Here is a 24,776-nt window from a genome sequence, read left to right on the forward strand (position 1 = left end):
ATTGAAGACTAAAGGATACTCACCAGTGTCACTTCAATCGTGTCGTTCGTTCCAGTTTTGAGATCACACAGCACGACAATGAAGACGGACACGTCAAAGGACGGATTCTTGATGAGTTTCTCGCCGAGCTGTAACCGGAGCAGATGGCACATTCCGTCCACCGACGTACCGCGCACGAGCCGATTCAGCTCGAGCAGTATCGATACCCGGGCACAGGCCGTACCAAGAATAGCCTGGGGATGAACAAAACATTCAGATTACTTTCTGTTGCGGGTGATATCTCAGGATCACCCGTCACACTTACCTGATTCGGCCAACAGTCCGTCGGTGCTGGGATCTTTGGCGGAGCCACTCGCCTCGATGGCTCAAACGTACGACAATCTCCCCGTGGTTGGCACGGAGGAGTTAGGCAGGACTCTTGCGACGTCGGTACACAAACCTGATGAGTTTCGCAGACCGCTCCGGCCCCGTTGGAATGGTTCCGGTTGAGACAGTTCGGCAGTCCGCACCAGAGATTCGAACAGCGTGGTTTGCCGTTCACGCAGATACACGAATTGCAGGTACTTTCATCTGGCGCACCCGGTACGGCAGTGGACGATTGCATCCCGTTTGGTTTGCTGAGCGAATCGCTCGTCACCAGTGGATCGTACGGAGAGTTGGTGGTCGTATTCGAACAGACGGACGAAGGATCGGAGAGAACTAGAAGCAGGGATGAGAAGAGAGCTGTTAATACGCGTTTCAAAACACTTGACGAGGGAAAATACTTACGAATCTCACACCGAACGCCACGTCGACCAACCGGACAGATGCAGGTGAACCCACCGATGCCATCCTTGCAAGTAGCGCCCCCCAAACAAGGTTGCGGTGAACACTCGTTTACGTTGATCCGACAATCAGGGCCGGAGAATCCTTTCGCACAAAGGCACCGGAACCAACCGGGGCCCGACTCACAGGTCCCCCCATTGTGACACGGTTGTCCCTGGCACTGGTCGAGCGGTTCGCTACAGAATGGTCCACCCCACCCGAGCGTACATCGGCAGTGTGGTGCTCCACCAAACTGGGACGGTATGCAGGACCCTCCGTTCAGACACTGGCCGGGCAGACATTGGATCGCACGGTCCGTGCACGTTTTCCCCGTCCAGCCCGGTTGACATTCGCACGAGAAGTCACCTTCGCCGTCGATGCAGATACCGTTGTTGGCACACGGGTTCGAGGTACATTCGTTGACATCTGGCGAGAGAAAAGCGAACAGCTCCGTGAGGATCTTATCGGGGGCGGAGAGCTTCAATCCAAAAAAACAAATACTTACTATGCTGACAGAATGGTCCGGTGAAGCCGGTTTGACACACACAGCTCGTACCCATCGGACCGGACTCACATTTACCCCGGCCGTTGCACGGAATCGGCACGATTTGTCCTCCGAGAATCGTGGTGGTGTCGTTGTTGGTAGGCATCGTGCAACCTCCTTCTGCAAAGAAATCACAAAAAAATGATAACATTTACTGTAAAAGTGTTTATTACTGCAATCAGCTCAGTCCCAACACTTCGGGATTCGCCCAACATCTTCATTAAGTTTTTTTTTTTGTACTGCGAGCCAATAATTCATAATGCTCGCCTCTTTGAGTAGGGCAGGAAAAGCGGTAGGAATTGCCCGGGTAATCAAACCCAACCGCAGAAGTAGAAGTGTCCGTAGAAATGATGGCCATAAATAGAGTGAGAGCGAAGCACAGCGCCAACTGGGCAGAATCTACAGAACTGCAGCTCGTCGGGCAAAGCGATCAAAAGCGCGGGAGCCATTTTAATTGCTTAATCAGTGTCTTTACCTTTATTCCCTTTTCCAGTCTCGGCTTTTTTTTTTTGCTATCAGCTCTGAGACTGATGTTTATCTGTTCTGTGTGTGTGTGTGTGTTTTTTGTTGTTGTCTTGCCTTACTATTGTGGATAAATTGTCTGTTCCTCTTTATGTTTCGCTCTCCTGTTTGTTTTGTTGCACTTTAATGAAGTTATTTGGTGTTGCATTTTAGAAAAAAACCCGGGATAATGCAGCATCTTAATGCGCGGCCTAATGCCAGTAGTGCCAGCAGTTGGATCGGGCAGTTATCCCGCGCAGAACAGGCAGACGAATGGTTGAGGCTTCTCGCTTGAGAATGTCTGGTCGGGGTAAGTTTGTTTGGTTTGTGCCGTTGCATCTACAGCTTTCCCGTGCATTAACATTCTTCCCACTGTGCTGGGCACTGTTTACACGAACAATTTTCTTTTGGGGAGTTTTGGGGAGATCTGTCCGGTTCGGGGAAAAAAAAAGCTCCGGGTGACACCCCAACCCGGCGGAGGACTCATTTGATGGAGATGGGAGTAACATTGTCTTTTCCGTGGCTAAAACAATCGGCAAACATCGTTAAACGTGGGGAGAAAACAACAAGCGGTGCTTGATTTAGCAATTTACATTAATAAATAGGGTGAGTTTCGGAAGCTAAAGAAGCTTTGGGCTCTATTGCTCCTCCGATATGGAATGCAAGTGTTTCTTCGGCAGTCGGAATGTCTGCTCCTGCTAGTTCGCTTCTCAACAGCTCCATTCGAAACCAGATGTTCACCCAGATGTACTTTGGTGCAAGGGATATTCGTTGGTCGACACCATTTTCTATGGAGCAGTTTTGAGGAATGTATTGGACACATTTTTTTTTAAATAAACGATCAAATAGAAATTATCATTGCAGGAGAGAGCGGGAGTGAGAGAAAATGTAAAGGTTGGGGAGCACAGCAATAGAAAGCAACAATGTGACGCCCATCTTGGGACGATCGTCTTCACCTCATCCGTACACTCCAATTTGGGCAACCCTTCCGCGGCTGGGACGCGCGTTACAATAAGCTATGACAAATATTGGCCGTAATCGTTAATTTATCTTCATCTCCAGCCACGCTCAGGCTACAGGGAAGTACATATGCTGCTTTCCTTACGGGAAAACGAGGCTAACGCAACATCCAAATCCAGCGATCGTACTGCGATCGTATTTGTGCACAGCCTTCGCTGCCCTTTGCGTTACGAAGCGTAGCGAACTCTCTGGAAGGCGCATAAATAAGTTGTAAACAATTTATCAAAAATTAAAGAAAAAGAATCTTCATCTGCCTTATTTTGCTGGCTTCTTCTCTATTTACGTTGGCAGGTTCGCTCGCTTGCTTCGGCCAGCCCGTCCTCAGCCAGCCATCGAGCAACATTCAAATCACCGTGCACCTGGAGAAAAATGATATTTTGTTCGCGTTTCGCGCCTTTACATCATGGTTCTGTTCTAGCTAACCATCCATGGCTGTGTCTTCTCCATACGCAACACGGTGAAGAGATACGACTCTTTTTTTTTCTCTCACAAACGATTATTGTGTTTGTGTCTTAAGCGAAAGAATCCGGGGAAGAAAAAGTTCCATTAATTATACAAATATCGTCCGTGTCCGGGTCTCCCGGGCTCGGGGCCTCCAATCGATGAGCTTTGGTGATCGGTGTGTCCATGGAGCATAGAAAACCATGAAGTCAAAAGACTGACACTAGGCCTCCACCAGTTCATCGGGCACCGGACACCGAGTGTGTGTGTGTTGGAGGGAAAGCTCAATCATATTGTCATTATTTTACTATCCTTTGCACTTCGGACCGGGTGAGGCAGATCTGTACTGCACGGCCTACGGCCCGGAGGAACCAGCTCGGAACTCGTGGTGGTTGGTGGTTCTAAATTTGGAACGGCATTGTATTAATTACCGAGGCATTTAGGAACCTAATTATTCATCGCATGTGAGCGATCGGTCGGACCGGTCGATCGCGCCATCATTAGTCATTCGGTGTGGCTCAAACCCTTGGGGCAACCATTCCTTCCGTATACCATTTGTTAGACTAGTTAGCAGCAGCACCACCAGCAGCAACAACAACTGATCGCCCACGGGTGTGTGCGAGGTAAGGGTTAGAGATTTTTTTTTCTGTGCCTGGGGATCTTTTCAACAAGACATTGTCGGAACAACAACAGATGGTGATTATTGGCTTCACGGGTTTACTTCACCGTATTAGAGGCTTTGAGAGTAATTGTAGCATGCAAATGAAAATTGAAGTTAATTAAAATTATCATTCTTCACTGTTAAAGGAATATTAGCGATTCATATCTGCACGAGTTCTCTTTTGATTGATTCTGTATAGAATAGAGAGCATTAACAGGCAATCAAGAATTTCGCTCCATCATTACCAACCCGATCATAGATCAGCCGGCAAAGTCAGTGCGCCAGGATCAAAGAAGAATTAGGTCCAATAAAACTATTCCTTCTACGGGATAATCCACCCAATTTAGCATCTATTTGGTGACGATTGTGCCGCGGGTCCGTACCAACAAGCCCCGTCCCAAGGCACGATCCCATTTGCCATCTAATTACGAAGAAGACGGTCGCGGCCGATCCGGAGCGGAGAAAAATTTGCCTATTCATCAGTCAGGGCGAATCGGGATTCCTGCCGACCGGTGTCCTGCCCTGGATCACAGAAAACAAAAATAAGCCACGGATGAAATCAAAAGATCACCGTGCTGCCGCCATCCCTAGCGAGCAACATATTTGCAGCGCTTCGCCCCGTTCGTTCCAATAGTTCATGACGGCAGGATCAACGTTCTGCAAATCAAAACGTTCTCATTTAACTGCCATTCAAGCCGGGTGCTCAGGCGCTGTCACGGGAACACGGGGCCGGTCCCGATGGATCTTCAGCCGGGAGCCCGCTGGAAGTTAATTATGTGTACGGCACCCGATGGCGAAGCTTGCTGCCCATACAATGGCGTTTGTGGAACCACTGTGGCAACAAGCATTCCTGCGTCCATATGCCGCACCGAGCGCCCGAAGTGGGAAGCGGTAAACGTTGATTTCCTTCGATCTCACGCCTTGCCTTTGCTTTTTTTTTTGTCTCTTCTTGCAATGCGTCTCCCACGACACATCCGTCTCGCAACGTCGTTGCATCCGAATGCGGTGCAATGCAATTTCGTTCCGGTAACGAGTCGGTGGCGGCGGAGGCGGCCCGGCCGTTTTCTCTATAGAGCGTGCTTTGCACAAAACACCATCGTTCGGTTTGCTTCCTCTCATTACCCGGTCGGCCGGTGGTGGCCGGGAAGGTGGCGAACTGGGTAAAACAGATTTACCGGCAAATTTATTTATTATTTCAATTCAATTTCTATAAATTTCATATTTACATCCCATTTGCCGCCCAGCTCCACGCGGTGCCGGGTACTCGACTGGCAATAATGAGGCGCGGCACATAATTGAAGGAACGAAGCCGCCCTAGCATTCGCCGACGGAATCGGAAGGAATGAACGTACACGCGCTGCCGTGAGTCACCCGGGCCGTTTGCTCGAATCGGATCGTTTATTAGCTGCCGCGGAAGTGTCATCGTGGGACGTGGGATGCTACCGTTTGTGTGTGTGTGCGCAAGCGCATGCCACGATTTTCATTCACGTGATGTTTGCGCTTCTTTTTGCATTTGAATCAGTCGGCTCGGGCTCGGCTTACCTCGACTCAATTACCGGGTGAGAACATAAGTAGTGATTAATAGATCGCGATGGTGGAGGGGGGCGGTGAACGAGGAGAGCGAAAGACGGAGTGGGAGGGGAAAACACCAGAATTAGGCAAGAAGAGGCTAAACAACCATCTAAATGTCTCCCCAATGTTTCTGGTGTGACTAATAATGCCGTGGAGTGTGTGCCAATAAGGCAGGGAAAGATCGCGCCCCGAACCGAGTGGGCTTTAGCAGCCGTGGGTAGGTAATTGGGATCGCAACCGAATCTACCGTTTCCCTATGAAATTCAAATCAATTCCCACGTTTTTTTTTTTGCTTGGTGAGAGGGGTACAACCATTCAGAAGTAAAAAAAATAGGGGTGAAAAACGTTAACAAACAACACATTTAAAGGCCAGAAATCCTGAATCCAAAAATTTCTCTGTATCGCCCGGTCCAATTAACCGGGTTTGGAGATTATTTCGTGCAGGCGGGCAATTAAAGTGATACGCCGGGAAAAAGGGCAAGGAAACGGACGGAGTGATCATCAACCGTCCGCCGGCACGCCTGGTTTACTTCCGGAAAGTCCAACGATCGAACGCCGGCGACGCCAAAAGGTGTGGAAAGTCCAATCATATCAAACCATCCGTGCTGCCTTGTACGGCGTTTGCTGATTCGCTCCCGTATTGAATAGGGCAGCGCTTCACATCTGCCAACTTCGGTTCGCCTACCATCTAGTGTCAATCAAAATTCTTTCACTCCACTAAAAATCGTCAATTTACGCGGTGCGCGCAGTTTGGTACGGCCCCATGAATGGCCAGCCAGAACTGTTTTGTGTGCACCCCAGTCCGGATTAGTCCGGGACCGTACCGGCTCAACAAAACGCCCAAAGACACCCGGTCGTCGAGAGAGCACACTGGCCGATGCTTTCCCAAATAAATAATTCAACATTTTCCATCCAAGGAGTCAATTATTCTTTCCGCGTGTCTTAGCATTTAACCGACCCGGGGAGGCAACTGTGTGGACGAGTGTGTTGCGCACCCTTCAAGATCTTCGTACCGGATCCCTCACACAATGTCTTTCTCGCGCCTTGCTTCGTGTTGCTGACGGCCTGTCCGAGAGCCTTTGCTCTCCCGTAACGCACGAATGGCAAACAAAGGCTGACGATCCGACGACTGGACTAGCGCAGCGGCTGCAAGTGGCCGCATAGGGGGCAGTGAGTACAATTTTTCGGCTAGATTTTTTCCCACCGCGTGCCAACTCACGCTAACGAACACTCCAGCTTTCGGGGTGGAGGATGGCCGAGGGCGAGGTTGTGTCCTACGCTGGAAGTTTGACGCCCCCGAGATTCCACCCGCGAGATCAAACTGTGACGATCGACGCGATCGACTGCCGCAAATTGGCAGTTTTGACATACAGCTTAATGTTATACAATCTGTCTGGGCGAGATCGAACCACTCACCACGAGTTCTAGAATCGAGATCTACACCAACCCGTGAGTCGCGGAAAGACAAAACGGGAATCATTATTTTAAGTCGAGCACGGGGATTACGGAACGGGATTGGCAGAAGGAAGTGCGAGAGATGCGCGTTCTTCGGGCATGTCCCCGGATCATGTCACAGGGTTTGGGGCCGAAACGGAGCTAGACATTCGCCCGCCTCTCGTGTCCACGTCCCAGTGAATAGATTTGCCGCAAACAGCAATTCGAAAAGCCCGGCCCGGTAGGTGAAAGGTACCAATGTGACTCCGGGCCGATCATGCATGAGACCGTACCGGATTCGCTTATGAGCGATGTAGAACGATATGGACCTGGACAGATGAACAACTGTTAACAAACTTGTTAATTTAAATCGAGTAATCGTCGTGGCCACATGGCGCAGAAGGTTCGTGGCCCGCGGACATGATTTTTCCCTCCGATCGGATGGGCTTTCACGCGAGGGCAAGGTGCAACCAAGGTTTTGGATGCATTGGTGGCTTTCGCTTACGTTCCCGGCTGTGTCTCTCCAACCCTCGCGAGTGATGATGTATATCTGGATCAACAAGGGGTACATGAACGGCAATTTGTTAGCAAAACTGGGCGCGAACGGGCAGCAATCCGATGATTCCTGCACGATCAACTATGACAATCATATCTTGAAATAAACATGTTAACGGACATTTCTTCGACCAACTCTCTCACTCTCTCTCTTTCTCTCTCTCGGCCTCTGGATCTCGGGTGAAGCACGACCGTTGGCATTTTGAACCGTCAATCTAGGAGGGTGAATGTGAATGTGTGTGTCTATTGCAGCTCCCTTCCCAACCCCTGACCTCCCATTCCTTGCAGTGTTTCAAGGGAGATCGTACACTAGCGGGCAGAAAATGAGCGATCGCGCCAATTCTAGCCACAGACTCTAGGGGGTGTAATAAATATGTTCCACTGCAGACCGAGTCCGAGCTTTCGGTTGGTGGACGATACTCTCCTGCTGCGATTTGTAAGCAGCACCAAACCGTGTCCATCGTGACCGTCAATCTGAATCAGGCGCGCGCGCGCCCGAGCTCGTTTCACGCTTCATCGTTTTCCAATCGATTATGCGAACGCACATTGCACCGATCGTCGAGCAAGGGTCGAGCGTGTCCCTGTAAGATTGGATTGGGGGGGATAATTAACTGCCGTCATTGCAGAACCTGCAGTTGCTGTGGGTTTGTAGCGGGAGCCACGGACAAGACAAACGATCCGACATCTGTCAGGACGATGGACAGCTTGCCAAGAACGCAGTTCACTTTGCTCGACATCCTCCCGGACAGGTCCTTTCCAAGTGTAGCTTTAAGATCTCTTTTACGCTGCAGCAACACCCAAACCGCACAGAGACGGGCACGGTGAGTGAAACTTAAACCCGGCCGAGTGGACGACATGATGCTAATTTATAGCTCACTCGATGATGACTGCTCGCCAGGAATGTGAACGTGTGTACCGTACAGGAAACAGTTTTCCCCGGTCACCGTTCGGGGAATTCCCAGCGATCCCGGCGAAGAAAATAAATTGCATTTGACAGATTTTCCCATCGGTTTCGAGAGCTGGCAATTTTGTAGCAGGCAAAAAAAGCGTCAAACATCTTGCACACGAAGAAATCAAGGAAGGAAAAGTAAATAAAACACCGTTTGTTTGATGATAAAGCTGAGCGGTCGATTTCACCCGAAAGCTGTTTTTTTGTTGCTGCAAATCCGAACCGATCAACTCATCGAAGGCAGAGGATCCGGACAAACCTCCAGGATACTTCGGGGAGCAGATGGGGAGAGAGAGAGAGAGAGAGAGAGAGAGAGGGAGAGAGAGAGCGAGAGTTCCAAGAGCTAGAGCACCAAAGGGTTGTGTTCATGACACAGAAAAGACTCATCATGTCGCTTTTTTTTGCAACATGTACCCCGCGTCAGGGAAAACGATCGCCACCGAAATCGGCGCAGATCCCACCGATGCCGATAGCACGGTCCGGACTCGGCTTGCTGGCTGTGTTGTCGCGGTTGATGGTGGGCAATAAAATACACCAAATACGGCGCTGGCTGTAAATTATCCAAATGCGCCAAGGCACTGAAGATCGCGCAGCGTGGTGAGGACGCCATTTCGACACCCGGCTCGTCAGTATAAGGGAGGCATCGCACGAAACTGCGATGCTTACTGATAGTGTGTGATAGGGTGGAAAATAAAAACATAACAACAGCATAAGCATAAGGAAGAGTACGGTCCGTTCGGTGCTCGATCGTCCGTGTGCAAGCGCGTTGAAATATTATAATGAATTATTGTATTATTATTATAATTATGTGTTAGGTGGTTGTGTGGTTGTTTCGGTTGTGGCTGTGGTGGCCCGGAATTGGCCCGGAGCACGACCCGTTATCGGGAAGTTGCCGGCAAGGCAACGGCTGTCAACGCGGTGGCGTATATGGCACAATAAATTGGATGTCACCAATATGCTAATATTTACGGTGGCTTCATCGTGGCATCACCTCTAAGGCGGTGGCGGGAGTTGGAAACGGATGCTGGTTGATCTGGTTTGATTTAGACACTTGGAAAGTCACACCCCGAATACGAAAGAGATTTGGCAAACGGAGTTGAATGCGGATTTTTTTTTTGAATTTCTGACACACATTCCTGGTGCGAGAGTTCGGCTTCGGATTTTGGAATCTGGGTGAAAAGAATCTGCCCCAGAGCGCGTATAAAAGACACGTAACACTTACCTTGTGCACAAGGACCACCCTTTTCGCAGGGAACACGCGGGAACTCGCAGTGACGGCCGGCGCGACCCGGTGGACAGTGACAGTAGTACCCGCCCGGTGTGTTGAGACACTGACCCTCGATGCATGGTGACGAAACGCAATGATCTTTGGCCTCCTGCAAGAGAAAAGAGAAAAGAAAAAGAAAACATTGTAATGGCAAGCGGAAATGTGGACTGGAGTACAAATTGAAGGGACTGCACCAACAACAGTGTGCCATAAAACGTTTTACTTCGTTTCGAGCTCGAACTGGGCACATGCTTGAAGCCGGATCGACCGAACGAGCAGGCAATCGAAATGCCACAGTGGGAGGGACGGTTTTGTTTATGTTGGACGAGCATAAAATCAAATTTTTATGTTAATCACCATCATCGAATTTCGAAGCAACGGCCCGGTGACCGGTTAGCGACCGGTGGCCTCAGGTTGCTCTGCCCGGTGAGCAACGGATGCGGTAGAATGTTTTTAATTGGAGAGCTCGGCCCAACATCACACGCGCAGCACATCGCCTGACCCGCTCGGATTATGATATTATCGCTCCGGTGCCGAGCGCCGAACCGAACAGCAGCGCGTAAAAGCAGCATTAACACTGTGTCAGCACAAAAGAAATGAAAGCAGCTGTCTGGACGAAAGGACAGTTTCGAATGGTGCGAAGAATGGTGCGCTCTTAAAATAGAACATCATCTTCGTACCACCAAACTATTTCGTTCCACGTTCTACGGCTAATCTGATTAGCGATCGATCGGGGACAGGCATATTATTTGATCAACCGGTGGTCAGCCCGCCAGCCAGCCAGCCAGCCAGGTGACGTTTTAATCGGGCGACTTTTGACGTTTGTCGGGCGGAAGATGGAGATAAGAGTTCGAAATAAAAGCAAATCCAGCGCAATAAACAAGCGTAAGCTAAGGAAAATAATAATAAAACGGTGGTGGCGGCGTGAGAATAGGCCGTGTCGTGACACTTGTTACATTTAACACCTATCGGGACAAAGCCGTTGCTCGCTCGCCCGCCCTTTCTCCCGGTGGCAATGGCTTTGCGCACTGGCAATTGTCAATCAATGTTTGGGGTATCGGGTAAGACGGGATTGCCCAAAAAATGAAAGCTACTTACGAGGAACGCCAACGTACGGGTTATGGAAAGGAAAGCGTGAAGTGAAAGATGGCGCACAACACCGGAGGACGAGGACCAACGAAGGAACTGGATGCTTGTCGTATTAACGCGCTAAGCATTTGCATTTGCCTCCTTTGTTTTTTGACTGACAGTAAGCCGACCCGGTCCCCGGGGGGGAGTTTGATCGCGCCTGGTCAGGATTTAATCGATTATCGATATTCGCGCCTATATTCCCCTTCGGACAACCTGCTCACCTGTCCCCTTAATATGATCCACCCTTTGGGAGGTTTCACACCAAGCTGGACGAAATGGAGTTTGAGCAGGCTTTACCAAATTCCTCCTCAGAGTCCAGACCCCAAAAAAAAAAAAAAAAACAGTTTGGTCCAGTTTGGTGGGTATGCTTTAAATTACTCCCTGCTCGTGATACTGTGAGACAGGTCCAGGTCCCCAGTGCTTGTTAAATGAGTCGCTGTGTGAAGTGCAGTTCTGAGGTGAGACACCCCCAGATGAGTGCTCCCACGGCAGCGATCGTTTCCGATCTGCTTTTAGTTTTGGGGTGATTTTGTTTCGAGCTAAAGCGACCAGGGAATCGGGAGTGCAGCGGTCGCACAAGAGTGATTTAATTTAATGATCCTCTGGGAAATGGGCCTGAAGGGGGAGAGGGATTCAATTCGTTAGCAATGATTTAATTTGGTCCCGTATTTGGTTCGCGTCTGAGGTCCGCTGGGAACGGGCGGCTCCAATTCTACTGCGGGAGAGATGAAAAGCGTTACCCGTTGGATGCCGGAATCTTGAAAAATTCGCGCAGTGACGATGATTTCTTGTCCGCCAGATTTCTTCGGGAACACCCCACGGATGCTGCCACCCGAAAAGAGGTGGGCGATAATTTCTTTCTCACCAAGCATCCGAATGTATGCAATGCCTTTCTCCTTGGGTGAATGTGTCCAAGCCGTTGCGACGTTGATAAGTTGAGCGGGAGCGAGTGATTTGTTCGTGTATCCATCTGATACTGGGCGATTTTTGTGGGACGTTACACTGGTTAAAAATGTGGCTAATTGCTGCTGTTTCTGAATGGTGTGTGTGTGTATCAGTTTACAGTATTGTGCGAGATGCGCCGGATTCGGCGGAACAGAAAAGATTAATGAGCGAACGTTTTCTACCAAAATGTTGCCTTCGCCGCCCTGAGTAACCTCAGGGGAGTTACTCCTAAAGCGTTGAAACGAAAATCAATCAGCCCGCTCATCTTGTGCTTTGTGCGCACTATATGCCAGGTGTGCCAAAGAGTGTTAGGCGAGTAGGTGTGACTGGTGGCCGACTACCAAAATTGGCTCGTGATCAAATCCCCCAAAACGATCGATCGTTGAGCGTTCGTTTCCAATTATTATTTATGATGGGAGATGCATTCATCCTGCGAACGATTGCACTAGGAACTCATCAATCGATCTCGGTGGCGGTGGCAGGGAAAACATGCAAATAAATTGAAACCTGCGCTCGGGTGAGGATCTTCAACCGTTGCCACGATCAATCAAAACTCATACACACTAACGAGTTTGTTGCTGTCGTGTCGCCAACCAAACGAACTGAACTCAACTGGCCAGTAGATGAACAACTCGTTTTCACTGTTGAAGATTGGCAAAAAAATACAGCCAGATCATCATGTTGAAAATATCAATCCCGTTGATAACATGACGGCTTGCACCCATTGCGCAATTGCTAATGAAATGCTCCACCAGCCCAAGTGACAAGCCTTTAAGCGCCAAGCGCCACGATAAGCGCGAAGGAGAGATGTTAATCAATTAGCGTCAACTAGCGGGCACGTTTTTCCAGCGCGTATGTCGAGTGGCTGCGGAAAAAAAGCTCAAAAACCCGCTACACCCCGATTTGAACACCTTGCCACGCTAGCTGGTGGCGCTGTGATGCCAGCGCTTTTCTTCACATGAAAATCCTCCTTTCTTCTACCATCTCGAAGAGTTTTCGCGAGGTCGTCGTCACCACCGTTGGTCGGCGGAGTGGCTGCGAAATAACCTTTAGGTTGAGTTTGATTTGTTGTACATAATTGCCCTGCAACACTGCACTTCTCGTGCTCCTATCGGCGAAACTGTATCGATCGGACGGCAACGACACGGTGCACACAGTCCAGCCACCTAATAGCAGGTGCATTTGCTGCCACCGACACTGCCCTACCGCTGCAGCTTTGATATTACATTTAAAATAATTTATTTATTTCATTTCAAAGCGTCCAGTTGACCGTCCACGACCACGGGTCGTATGTGTGTGAGAGACTAAGGCTTGTTTAAACGATTGGCTGGTGGCTTCGGTGGTGCCCGCCGCCCGACGGTAGCGCAGCTACTTGTCCACTTGCTGCTCGGTGTTCGTGTTTGTTCGCCTGTTGCAGTCTCCCATCCGCCACTGCACACCACGGAACGAAAATCCGTGCCATTTCGTAATCGGGTGCGACCGGCACGGCACAAATCCGTGCCAATAGGGAAAGGTGTACGCGCACAACCGTGGCGTGGCGTTTGCAGGCTAGCGCGTGAGAGATAATAAAAACGGCGAATAACATATTAAATCTTGAACCGTCACTCTAGTCAACATTTCAACGGGATTGCCGCACCGGAGGCCGCAGTTGCCGTTTTTGCGATGGGATGCGATGGTTGTGTCTTGCGGTGTGTGTCTGTGTGTGACAGAGGGCGAAACCGGTAGTACGAAGCGGGCAGGCTTCTCCCGCTCACCGTGCCACTGCCATTTGGTGGATTCGCGAAAACCCACCGACCAACTGCAAGCCCATTGCGTACGCACTTGTAAAGGTATGTGTCTGTTGGGGCACAGTGGAGCACGGTGGAAAGATCAGGTGGAGGTGAAAAAATTGACATCACAACATAACTCTCTACAAGCAGTCAGCAGACCGAATGTGTCTAGAATTGCCCCCCGCCGAAGATGGGGTGGCTGGGAGGGAAGGCACTGCGGGCGATGGCGGTGGGAAAAAAGTAACGAACAGGAGCACCGTCCATCGGCCGTACCGGATCAGGTGGTTTGGCAGGGAAACAAGTGCAGAAAGTATCAACAGTGCAACAAACAAACAGGTTCGCAGAACGATGCAAGCCGCTTTTTTTTTGCTGCTGTTGTACAGCCCGGGGAGTTCTTGGTGAAGGCGATCACATCGTTCAAGGTGGGGTTGCCAGAGGGTGAGAGATAGAGAGAGAGGGATGAGGCAGGGTTAGTTTGGGATGTTTCCCCCCCAAAAGTTGGACCGATGCGATGACCTCCGGTGCGGTTAGGCTAAACGTCACCTGCATTAGTGATAGTCCCATTTGCATACTCATTAACTGTCACTTGTTTGCGTCTTGCGGGGGTCTTTTTCGCTCCGGGAGATGTGAAGTGAATGCACGAAGGTAATAAGGAAATGGGGTAGGATATGGCCACTTCAATTGGTATTTAATGGATGCATGTTCCCGCTACTGTATTTCTAATATCCGTTCCCATTTTGGTTTAGGCTTAGAGCTTGTGATGGGTACGGGATGTCCAGAGGGTACTCTGGAAGACATTCCATCGTTATTGGGCTGGTGGTCTTCTTCTTCGTGTGGTTAAACCGAGCACTTTTGCATGAGAGAGTTAGTATTGAAGTTAATAAAAATTGGTAAGGCATTAGTTAAGATTAATCCGCAATTATTGTGTCTTAGCGGCTTGCTGGGCCTTCCTAAGTTATTCCGCTGGTATGAGGAGTGTCATGCACCGCTTAACTACCTCTAAAAAATATTTGAGGGCTGGCAACTAATCGCCATGTGTTGAGGATCAGGGCTTAAATACTCTGGATGAACTTTTTACAAGTACCAATTAAGCTTCACTTCTTGATGCAAAACATGCTCCAAGAAATTATCTTCTGACGATATTTTCATACCAAAAAGAAATCCCATTTGCACATCTTTCGCTAAGACACATACCGGATTGTGGATTACGACGAAAAAAAACTGCTACCGGAAGATACCATCGATAAGGGCTAGAGGAACTGGTCGGTCGGTTGGTGTTATCCGACCGGTTGGCTCAAGAATTCATGAGCTGATAAATGGTTTTAACACGAAGACAAATTGCCTGAATCGCCCGATCGTCTCACACCAGCTCTAGGTGCTACTAGAGCCCCCCGTATGCTTCTCATCATTGTGGCCATCATCATCATCATCACCAGCAGCAGCAGCGGTGTGGTATTTATCCATTTTTTTCCTGCTCGTTCCTCACGCATTTGCCCGCAACTTTAGCACCGCGTTTTTATTTAATGTGTGCGTTAAAAGAGCTTTGTGCTGTTGCTTCGTTTAGCGTTTGTTTTGCTACACCATTCCGCGAGTCGCCTGAAGCCCTTCTCCGCTCCAAAACGGTTTTGCTATTATCTTTTTTTATATCTTTATAAATTAATTTTTATTTTATGACCGTTCATTTACATGGGGCACGATTCTGGCGCGGTGAAAGAAAGAAAGCAATGAAAGCAGCAGATGGCCCCAACAGTGGGTGAGATAAAGTCGGGCGGACAGCCGGAGATGCTGTACTGTCGAATAAGCACGCAAATCATAAATATTTAAAGGGACTTCCATTCTTTCAGTCCAGCGGTTGGGGGGAGGACGGACGAGTTGCCTACAGAGGTTCGAAAATAAAAGTCGGGTACCACATTTACCCTATGCAATCGGCATAAAACCATACGCATTCCGTGCGTGCTGGGTGTGTGTAAGAATGAATTCCGTGCCTGTGGGAGTTTCGGGGATACGGTCGAAACAGATTTCACCAGGTCCACCATTGATTGCCGATTACCCCGGGGAACGGGTTTTCGGTCCGAGATTTACGTGCGTTTCGTTGGCGGCCCTTTCGCTCGCTCGCGACACAAACGCATAAAGGTAACAAGATATTATTGTGTGTTAAGTTCGTTAAATACTTATGGCCGGCCAGCGCCGTCACACGGCCGGTGATGTGTTGGCGTTTGTGTTGCATTATGTTGACACGTTGTATGGTGGTAAATGCCGTGCTCCAACGAAGCAATCGTCGTTTGTCAACTCGATCGATGGTCAATCTGTCATCCGACAAACGGGGCCCAACGTCCTATTTGTTATCGTGCTTTGCGCTCTGGTCGGTGTTGTGCCGTGTGCCAGATCTTTTGTAACGCGTACAGGATTCCTGCACTGTTGGGACCGTTCACCCAAAAGGTTCACATAATTATCGGAAGTATTATTATGTTAAATCTCTCCTGCTTTTGCTCATTTGACTTTGTCCACAGAGGTTTTGTTGCACGAGCCGTGTGGTGGGTGTCATCCGTCATTCGGTGACAATGTGTTTCGTCAACGTTGTTCGCCCTCTAAAGCGAGCTCTAGAGGACAAATTTTGTTTTGGATACCAAAGAAAAAAGTGCTCCATCGAGTGGGACAAACCCTCGGTTCGGTTGGAGAAGAATGAGACACCCGTCACGGAATAACGAAAATGGTTGCTTGGATCAAAATGTAGGCGAAGAGGGCCCAATTAGCTAGGGCGATTGAATGCGAGCCAAAAAGCTGGAACTGGTCAACTGTGACGAGGCACAACAAAACTCAACCCCCTGTCAGCCTCAAAACACACAATAAATAATCATACATTACGCACTGGGTTATTAGAACCGTTAGAAAAAAACACCATGTAACGCCGTTCGAGAAAGACTTCAATGCGACAGCTGAAACGAACCCTCAGCGCATTAGAGTAGCAACGATGCGCCGAGTTTGTTTTTTTTTGGCAATGCAAATTGCAAACACTAATTTTCTTGTGCACGACACAGGCACACTTACCTCGCACAATGTTCCGGAAAAGCCGAGCGGGCAGATGCACTTGAAGTTGCCGATAAAATCGACGCATTCGCCACCGTTCCGGCAGGGAAAGTTGGCACACTCGTTGATGTCGGTGCTGCAGTCGCGACCTGTTAGGAAGGAGAAAGATGAATACGGAGAAAAGTTAATGTTGATACCATTACTAGGTGATTCATTTGAGTAGATTTAATCCCGCTTTACGTCTCGTTACAGTCGTCGAGATAGAATTGGTGGAAGAACCTCGGTTGCTAGTGGCAACGGGAGTAAATGTTGCTCGATTGGGTATCTCTTTCTTTCTCTGTGTTGTTGTCCTCCGATCCCAAATAGAAGAGGAGAGATGGGAGAATTTGTTGAATGTAATGAACATATTTCATCGGCCTAAGTCCTTGGCATTCGGTCGGTCCTCTTCCCCCGTTTGGCTCGCTACCAACCATGATGCTGCTCGTCGTCACCACAATAAAAGCACACCCGTTTTCTTACACAACCCAGCCAGTCACGGGCCGTTTTTATCAGGTGGCGCGCTCGTTCGTGTACCGGCGGACGGGTTTAATAGATGATATTTTAAAAAGCCCGAGATTAATCAAAAAGTATAAAAAAGCACGCTACTGGAATATGATTATTATCGTTTGAGTGCGAGAAAAACCCGCCCGTAACCGTCGTTTTGTGGCGAATTTGAATACGGCCCGGCGAGGTGGTCCGCGAGCGAGGTACCATTTATTAATATCTTTTCGCGCTCAACAGTTCGTTTCACGGGATGGGTTTATTCCGTTTTTTTTCTCTCCTCGATGTTGTTGTCGTGTTGTATTGCAGGGGGTTTGCATTCATCCGTAGTTTTTTTTTCTCCCTCCCATTCAGTCCATTCATCTCGCAAGACGTTAAGCCGCCCGGGCCAGCCGGAGGCTTTGGTGCGTCGGAATGGTTGTTAATTTGTCTTTTACATTTATGAGAAATTGGAAGCATTATTATTTTAAATACATTTAAACGAACCACATTTGTTGCGATGGTCCGGGGCGGAAGGCCGTGGGCTGCGGCTTCCCGGCTCATTACCGATTGGAAACGATCGGATTAGGGCTGCACATCGGTGCAGTTTGAATGAAATTATCATTAGTAAGACATTATCGTGACTAACTTAGTAGCTAATCGGCACACACCGAGCGATCGACGGTGGACCGTTGGCGGGAAAGTGGTGAGCAAGTGTGTATCATTTCCCACACGCACGCCAGCGTACAATGTTATGGAGCGCTGCGTGAGAGCGATTATCCCGGGAGAAATGATCGGGGAACGATTGATCGTGGCTGCCCGCTCTATGACAGCCCGCAGTGTTTTCAATTTTGACAGACCGGCACCGACATCGCAACAATTACGATTCTAATTGACAGCGGGAGCACGGATCGGGGGCGCATCCGAGTGAGAGCTAGAGGAGCCAGTTTACCGCATACTGCGATCAGCCGTATCGTGCCCAGTTCGCACAGCGGTACTCCAATCAACGGCCGCCGAATGCCGCCCCGGTTAGCCGGGCCGTGTTTGATTAATTGAAATTAGACGACATGCTCAACATGGTGTGGCGCAGGCTCCGGTGGAATGGAATACAAACAAAGGATCACGCCCCAAAACGGTCGATCGCACAGCAGCAGCAGCAGCGGCAGGTGAGTTGGCTTGGATCGGTGCACGAATTTCCCGCACAAATTAAGTCAAATAGTTTAACCATGCATGGAGTTTTTTGTTGCGGCCTGGTGCTATATTGGAGTTGAGCAGAGCAGTTCGAAATGTTACGGGTCCTACGGGATGACGGTTGGATTCCGTTTGGTAGCGCTTGATTGATGAATGATTGCACTTCCAGCTGAGCTACTACCCGACGGTACGGAATTTGGCTCCATCCGCGTCGGCTGTGTGCGTGTTGGATCTCATTTAAGTTTGTTTGTTTTGCGGTTGAGCGTTATGTCCAGCGGGCGGCTAGAGTGAGCCGGTAGTCGATCATCATAAATCATGGAAGGCTCTTCCGGAAGACAAATTGTTTGTGGCCATGAACGACACACCAGGACTTTGTGGTAGGAAGATGTGGCGGGGGAGAAGGAGAAACGTTACAGACAAAACTTCATTACCTGTGTATCCAACGGCGCAGGCACAGTGGTAATCGTTGACCAGATCGATGCAAGTGGCGCCATTTTTGCACTTCCCAACGCAGTCGTCCAGATTCTTGGCGCAGGTCGGTCCACCCCAACCCTCCAGGCAGGTGCACTGGAACGAGCCGGGCAGATTGCGGCATGATTCAGCGTTTATGCACGGCCCCAGTCCGGAGGCCACATTCGATTCGCACTCATCAACATCTATGGAGAAACAGAGGTGTTAGAGGGCGTCACAAAATCGATCACCTGATGACTTCGGCATACTCACCGTTCTGGCAGGTGTCTCCGGTCCACTGCGGTGGACATTCGCAGCGAAACTTGCCGATCAGATCGATACACGTTCCACCGTTTCGGCACGGCGCATCGGCACATTCGTCGATATCTGGGAGAAAAGGGAAGAAAAGGTAGGAGAAGAAAGAAGTTAATTTGCGTTGGGGACAGAATGCAGAAGGCGCTAATGAATGATGGGTTAAATTAGAAGTGACCGGCCCACTGTCTCCGGTTGGCAAGCTCCGCTAGGCTAGCGATGATCGATCGATGTGATAAAGCAGTACAATCAAAGACAGAAGGCATAGGCACACAGCAGCGACCGTTATCTTTCGTTATCGTGAACGATCTGATGCAGTGGTAGTGGACGTTCAAGGAAGCACATTTTCTTGTTTCACCTTTCACAGGCCTTCAAATAAAATCACACGCCTTTATTATGACGTTTTGGGGTTGATGGGGAGTGCTTTCGAGCGAACACCGGATGGTTGATTGAGCCACGGTTCGTAACTTCGCCGTTGCACTACACCGTGATGGATTCATTCCGACACGAGCACGCATACTGACCGCAATCCGCGGGAACTCATGCCCGCGGTAATTAGCATCGGGGGCCCCGGGAATGACCTCCAAGCGGCAACCGGCGCTCGGATCTAGATCTTCGGGCGTGTGCAAGGATATTGGGGGAATAAAAAGGGGATTCTTTCCAGCACAGCTTCCACAGCTCCCGACGGAGGCCTGTCGTGCCAAAAAGCGCGGACGACTCTCTAACGAAAGCAAATGGCGGCCGGATGTCAGATGTCAAGTGGCGTTGCTTTGTTTTGGGTTTGATTGGGCAAGAATTTCAATTCCGACCCGCTCGGTGATGGCAGCGGTCTGGTTTCGGTCTTTTCTACCGGCGTGTTTTTTTTGTGTGATGGATGATTAATTGGGCGCTCGTACATCTTGACGGCACGTCCGCGGTGGTGTTTTATTTATTTTGCATGTGTTGTTGTGTTTTTCTTCTTGAGAGACGGTACGAATAGTTTTAGCTGACTTTGGCAGTCTGACGGAAGAAGCAAGAAATCAAAGCAGTAGTATGCTTCAAGTCAATGCTTGCCGCCTTCGCTTCAAGGAAGGAGGCTCTCGGGCTTCAATCCCCGGGCCTATTTTTTGCGCTCTAAGGGAACGCCATCGAACGTATGGGGGTATGGGTGTGCGTGAGAGATTGTTTCGTTCGGAGAGCCTCGGCCTCCGTTTTCATTTCCTCAACCACAGAACCTCTGGGTCTGGGGGCCGGGGATGGATGAAGGTGCGGATGATTGCGCTACAAATAGTCACTGATGTGCGCGGGATGCAAACAAGATGCAGCAGCAACCAACAGACAAAAAAAAAAGCGGCGGCTAGAAACCGTACCCTTTTCGCGAGCGAGGACAGCAGAATGTGGCAAGAGGAAGACCACAAAAACCACACAGCGAAACCGCACCCGGTAGCGCCCGCAAAGGTATCTTTTGCTTTTAAATGTGCTGCCTTGCTTCCTTTTTTTTCCTTCTCGGTGCCTCCCGATACAACGATCGTGGCGGCCAATTGGTCTTTGCGGTTGTTGGTAACGAGATTGATTCAATCAGCATAAATACACACACAAGTTCTTGCGGTGGTACCAGGCGCGATGTGTGGCTTTGCATGGTTCGATGCAGCATTCAACATCCAGTGTGAACGCCGATCGCAACGACGGGGAAATTACAATTTATTTTCCAGAAAATCAGCTCCTTCAGCTCGACCAGCATCGAGGACTCACAGGGAGAAAGAGTCGGAGTGTGTGTGTGTGTGTGTGCTGGAAGCGCCACAAGATGTCGTGGCATCTCGTTACGGCACCTTCACCCGTAATGGGTGTCGTTGTGCCGCACCATCGTTGGTGGCTACGGGCCGGCCATATCTCGCGGTTTCCTCCAAGCGAGGAACCCGGTGCGACAAACTTGCAGCAGTCATTTATTCAAATTAAAAAATATTTACAATTCAATGGGAAATAAATACACACGTTTCTGACTTCTGGCTGGCTGGCTGGCTGGAAAAAAACGGCTGATAGTGATTGGGTTTTGCTCGTTCTATGAAACGAAACGTTCCTGACGACGACGGCCGAATGGGTTGAGGCCCCGACTTCGATTGGTTTAATTTGGAGCCAGGGCATCAAATGCAACTGCATGCCGGGCAGATGCATTCGGCGGCGTTCGTTAGCTACCGGTGTTGCTTTCAACCTTCGCCACGTCCCGTTGGATAGGATCGGTATGCAAAGCGCTCACACGTAGCTGCCAATAATCCATCCGGTAACAGTCGGTAACGGTGTTGTTATGCTATTTGTACAACGATTAGGACTCTGGACCGTGGATCGTGCCCGTGTCAGCGGAAGATTTATGCTGTTTGTCCGCTCGCGCACGATTCAGAACTTGTCGTCAGGAGAAAGATAAACTCACGCACAACAATAATTAAGAAGAACTGTCCGTTGGAGAAAATGGGTGAGCAAAACAAGCGGACCGACACGTTTTTGTCCGGCGTTTGTTGCCGCTAAAGAACGTACAATTATACGTCATAATGGCATCGAACGAGAGTGGAGGTCGAACGACCGCTACCGCTAAACGATCGATCTTGTTAGCGTGTGAGCACATTGCTGTCACGTGCAAATGTGGACCCGCGTTTGTCTCCTCGAGTGTGTTTCTGGGTCCTCCAGCTGCCAAATAATAATATAAATATTTTTATCTAGAGCACCCGCAGCGCCGCAGGTTTGAATCGATCCGGCGATCGTTTCGAATTATGCAAACGGAAATCGGGTTTTTGGCATCCCATTCCGCAGCACGCTGGCGCATCCATAAATACGTCATTTCACTCTGCTGCTGATCGGTTTTTAATAATGTCCAATTTTTGAAATTTGCTTTTGATCGTACCATCCCGATCGATGAGTGAGCAATAAATAATAAATTTAATGCGCCCAAGATGAAGTCTTCACAACTCGCCGGGTTCGTGGCGTTCTTGGCGAGAAATATGTAAATACACGCAGCTGGACACGCAGCGAGCCTGTTCTACACACAAAAGCAGGCCAATATGATCAACCGACGAGCACTCGGTTGGGGGAAAAGTACGAGGGACGTGAAGGCGGTGGGTTGCCGCGACGAATTGTGATTTGATCTTTTCCGGTTCCCTCATCCGTGTGTGTGTGTGTGTGGCGCTCGTTTTTAATGAAGCGAAAATCAACGGCACTTTTCATGCTCGCGCGCCTGTTAGTTGTGGGGAAAATCCACCCCAGTTCAAGAATTGTTTACAACGGCCCCAGCAAAACAAAAAATAGTGCTCTCATTTGCGGATGCTTGCTCGAATCTGGTTGCGGGACCGTGAAATTGCTAATAAATCCACGTTCGGTGATCGATGCCCGAGGCAGCTCGTTTGCCATAGAATTCGGGGCCGCGTGTATCGAACGGATTATCCGTCTACCGTCCCGCGAAGGAAGTTTTTAATGTTTAAATAATCATCGTGCACCCTTGCTGCTCGTTGTGTGCTTAAGTTTGGAAGTGTTTGGAGGAGCATCGTCTAGAGAGAAGTTCTTTTCTTCTCGCAACTACGATCTATTCCTAGTTTCGATTGCCGTATTAAGGGGTATAGCGAGAGCGAGAGCGGGAGAGAGAGGGACAACAAAACATGAATACAATAATTTAGAATAATTAGCGTACAGTTAGAGTTTTCTTCGGTTCAGTTCTGGTTTCGTTCTCCTTTTTTCCCCTGATGACCGTCAAGGAACCATGAAGGAACTGGGAGAACCATCCAAAGGTTTTGAAAAAGAACCGTCAAAATCACATCGTAATGAACAGATTTAGCTGGCTTAGTGCCACCCAACGACCGCTTGTAGCTTTCTGTACGCAGCATAACACCACACCGTAACGGCTCGGAAATACACAACCAAGGCGCAAGCGCTCAGCAGATAAGCCCGCGCAATGTCGAAATGCTGAAGTCTTCAAATTTGTCAGTTGTGTGTGATTAATGGATGAAATTTGAAATTGAAATGAAACGTAGCGAACGCATTTGTAAGGGGACGGCAGTGAGCGTATCCTGCGACCCTGGGAAGACGTTCCCATGCTGGAGAAGGTAACAGTTGATACTTACTTATCTCACAGGTCGGACCGGTCCATCCGGGTGCACAGGTACAGACGAAATCTTTCATCGGCTGGGGACCGTTGGATGGTGGTGCAGGAAGTCCACCGGAGCTGGGGGAAGATCCTGATTTCGACTGGTCGTTGGATTCCGCCGAACCGGAACTAGGACCGGCCGGCGAACCACCACCACCACCACCCGTTCCAGCAGCAGCCGACCGTCCGAACGGTTTGCCCATCGAGCTCATGCCACGCATACCGCGCACAACGATGGAAGCTACCGTAGAGGAAGCGACGGTTTGTGATTTGTCGTTTCCGGTCAGTGTACAGGTGCCGCCATTTTTGCACGGCTGTGGTGCACATGGATGTTCGACGATTTCGCACCGTGTGCCGGAGAGTCCTTCGGCGCACGTACACCGGTATTGGTCCGGGGCAGTGTTTTCGCACGTACCACCGTGCATGCACGGTTCGTGCGTGCCGCAGTAGTTGAGATCTGGAAGAAGATGGGAAGAAATGGGGAAATTGGTTAGATTTTTGTGAAGATATTTGAGGTTTTTGAAGTTAGATTTAATGAATACATAATTTTGAATTCAATTCACGGTAAGTTGAACCATGCTCTAGCCCTTGCTAGTTGCCTGACCTAGTGTAATTCTCAGTACGGTGCGTAGCTACAGAGGAGTGGCCTAGATGGGATTTGATACCGTGCTATTGTGTGAAAGACCAGCGTTACCAACACCTCAACGTTTAGAGATCATGGCCTGCTAATGTTGGCTTTCTTGACTTTGAAGTACTTTTAGCAGGATATTCATTCCTATGTTCCAGAGAGTTGCTATAACTACATTATATTATTCTAGGCGTACTAGATTCTCTTCAATTGTATTTTATTTTCCACTATATTAAATTATCTTTTTGCACTTCAGTCTTTCGTAAAGGATTTCCTGATGAGAAGAATCTATTGTATTGCATTTTTTTTATTAATCTTTAGAATAAATAAACCCCCGTGTTTTATGAAGACAGTTGGTCTCAAGTGCGGAAGTACGGTAACAGTTGTCCATAATCGATCCGGACACTTGTTGGATCGGTGCTCACAAGTGTGCGCATCGTGTGCGCACACTTCTCTCGCGCGCATCCAACAACCAACAACAACACTCGAGAACACGTGCGTGCCTGTGTTCTCTTTCATCCAACCTGCCGTGCGTTAATCGTCGGCAGATGAGGCCGAACACAAGTGTTAAAGTGTTTTCGCTCGCGGCGCATCGACGCAGATTTTTCCTCCCTTTCCGGTCGCGGCACACGCCACGCAGTGCGTCAACGCGAAGGAAAAAAAGGGGTTCGCGAGGGTTTTGCGTGCTGTTTTTCCCCCTGGCCGCATATGTTAATCCGAGCGGTGGGCAATTATGATGGCACGATGAATAGGGATGTAATTGATCGCAATTACTCCAGATACACGGGGTGATGGTAGACAGTGTCCGTTTGTTGATCACAAAACCATAACTACCGCCGCAAGTTACAAGTGGTCGGAAGTTAGGGTATCCCTTCCGTTCCCGTTCTGTCGCCATACTGATTGATCGATTTGACAATCGTACCCTTTTTATTTGCTAGTTTTTTTGGTAAC

General features: G+C 49.3%; 1 protein-coding gene across 1 annotated transcript in view; it reads right to left on the reverse strand.

Annotated features, from left to right (window-relative positions):
• Positions 1-24,776, reverse strand: part of LOC118502949 (protein serrate) — a 99,887-nt gene that overhangs the window by 2,487 nt on the left and 72,624 nt on the right. The window contains exons 9-17 of the mRNA XM_036035701.1: positions 23,175-23,654; positions 19,054-19,167; positions 18,762-18,986; positions 16,642-16,769; positions 9,704-9,857; positions 1,310-1,468; positions 769-1,230; positions 305-699; positions 24-233 (exon numbers count right to left, since the gene is read on the reverse strand). Of these exons, the coding sequence (XP_035891594.1) occupies positions 24-233; positions 305-699; positions 769-1,230; positions 1,310-1,468; positions 9,704-9,857; positions 16,642-16,769; positions 18,762-18,986; positions 19,054-19,167; positions 23,175-23,654 (2,327 nt within the window). The remainder of the gene's footprint in view (positions 1-23; positions 234-304; positions 700-768; positions 1,231-1,309; positions 1,469-9,703; positions 9,858-16,641; positions 16,770-18,761; positions 18,987-19,053; positions 19,168-23,174; positions 23,655-24,776) is intronic.

This window comes from Anopheles stephensi, chromosome 2, assembly GCF_013141755.1.
Source record: "Anopheles stephensi strain Indian chromosome 2, UCI_ANSTEP_V1.0, whole genome shotgun sequence".
NCBI classification, from domain to species: Eukaryota; Metazoa; Arthropoda; class Insecta; order Diptera; family Culicidae; genus Anopheles; species Anopheles stephensi.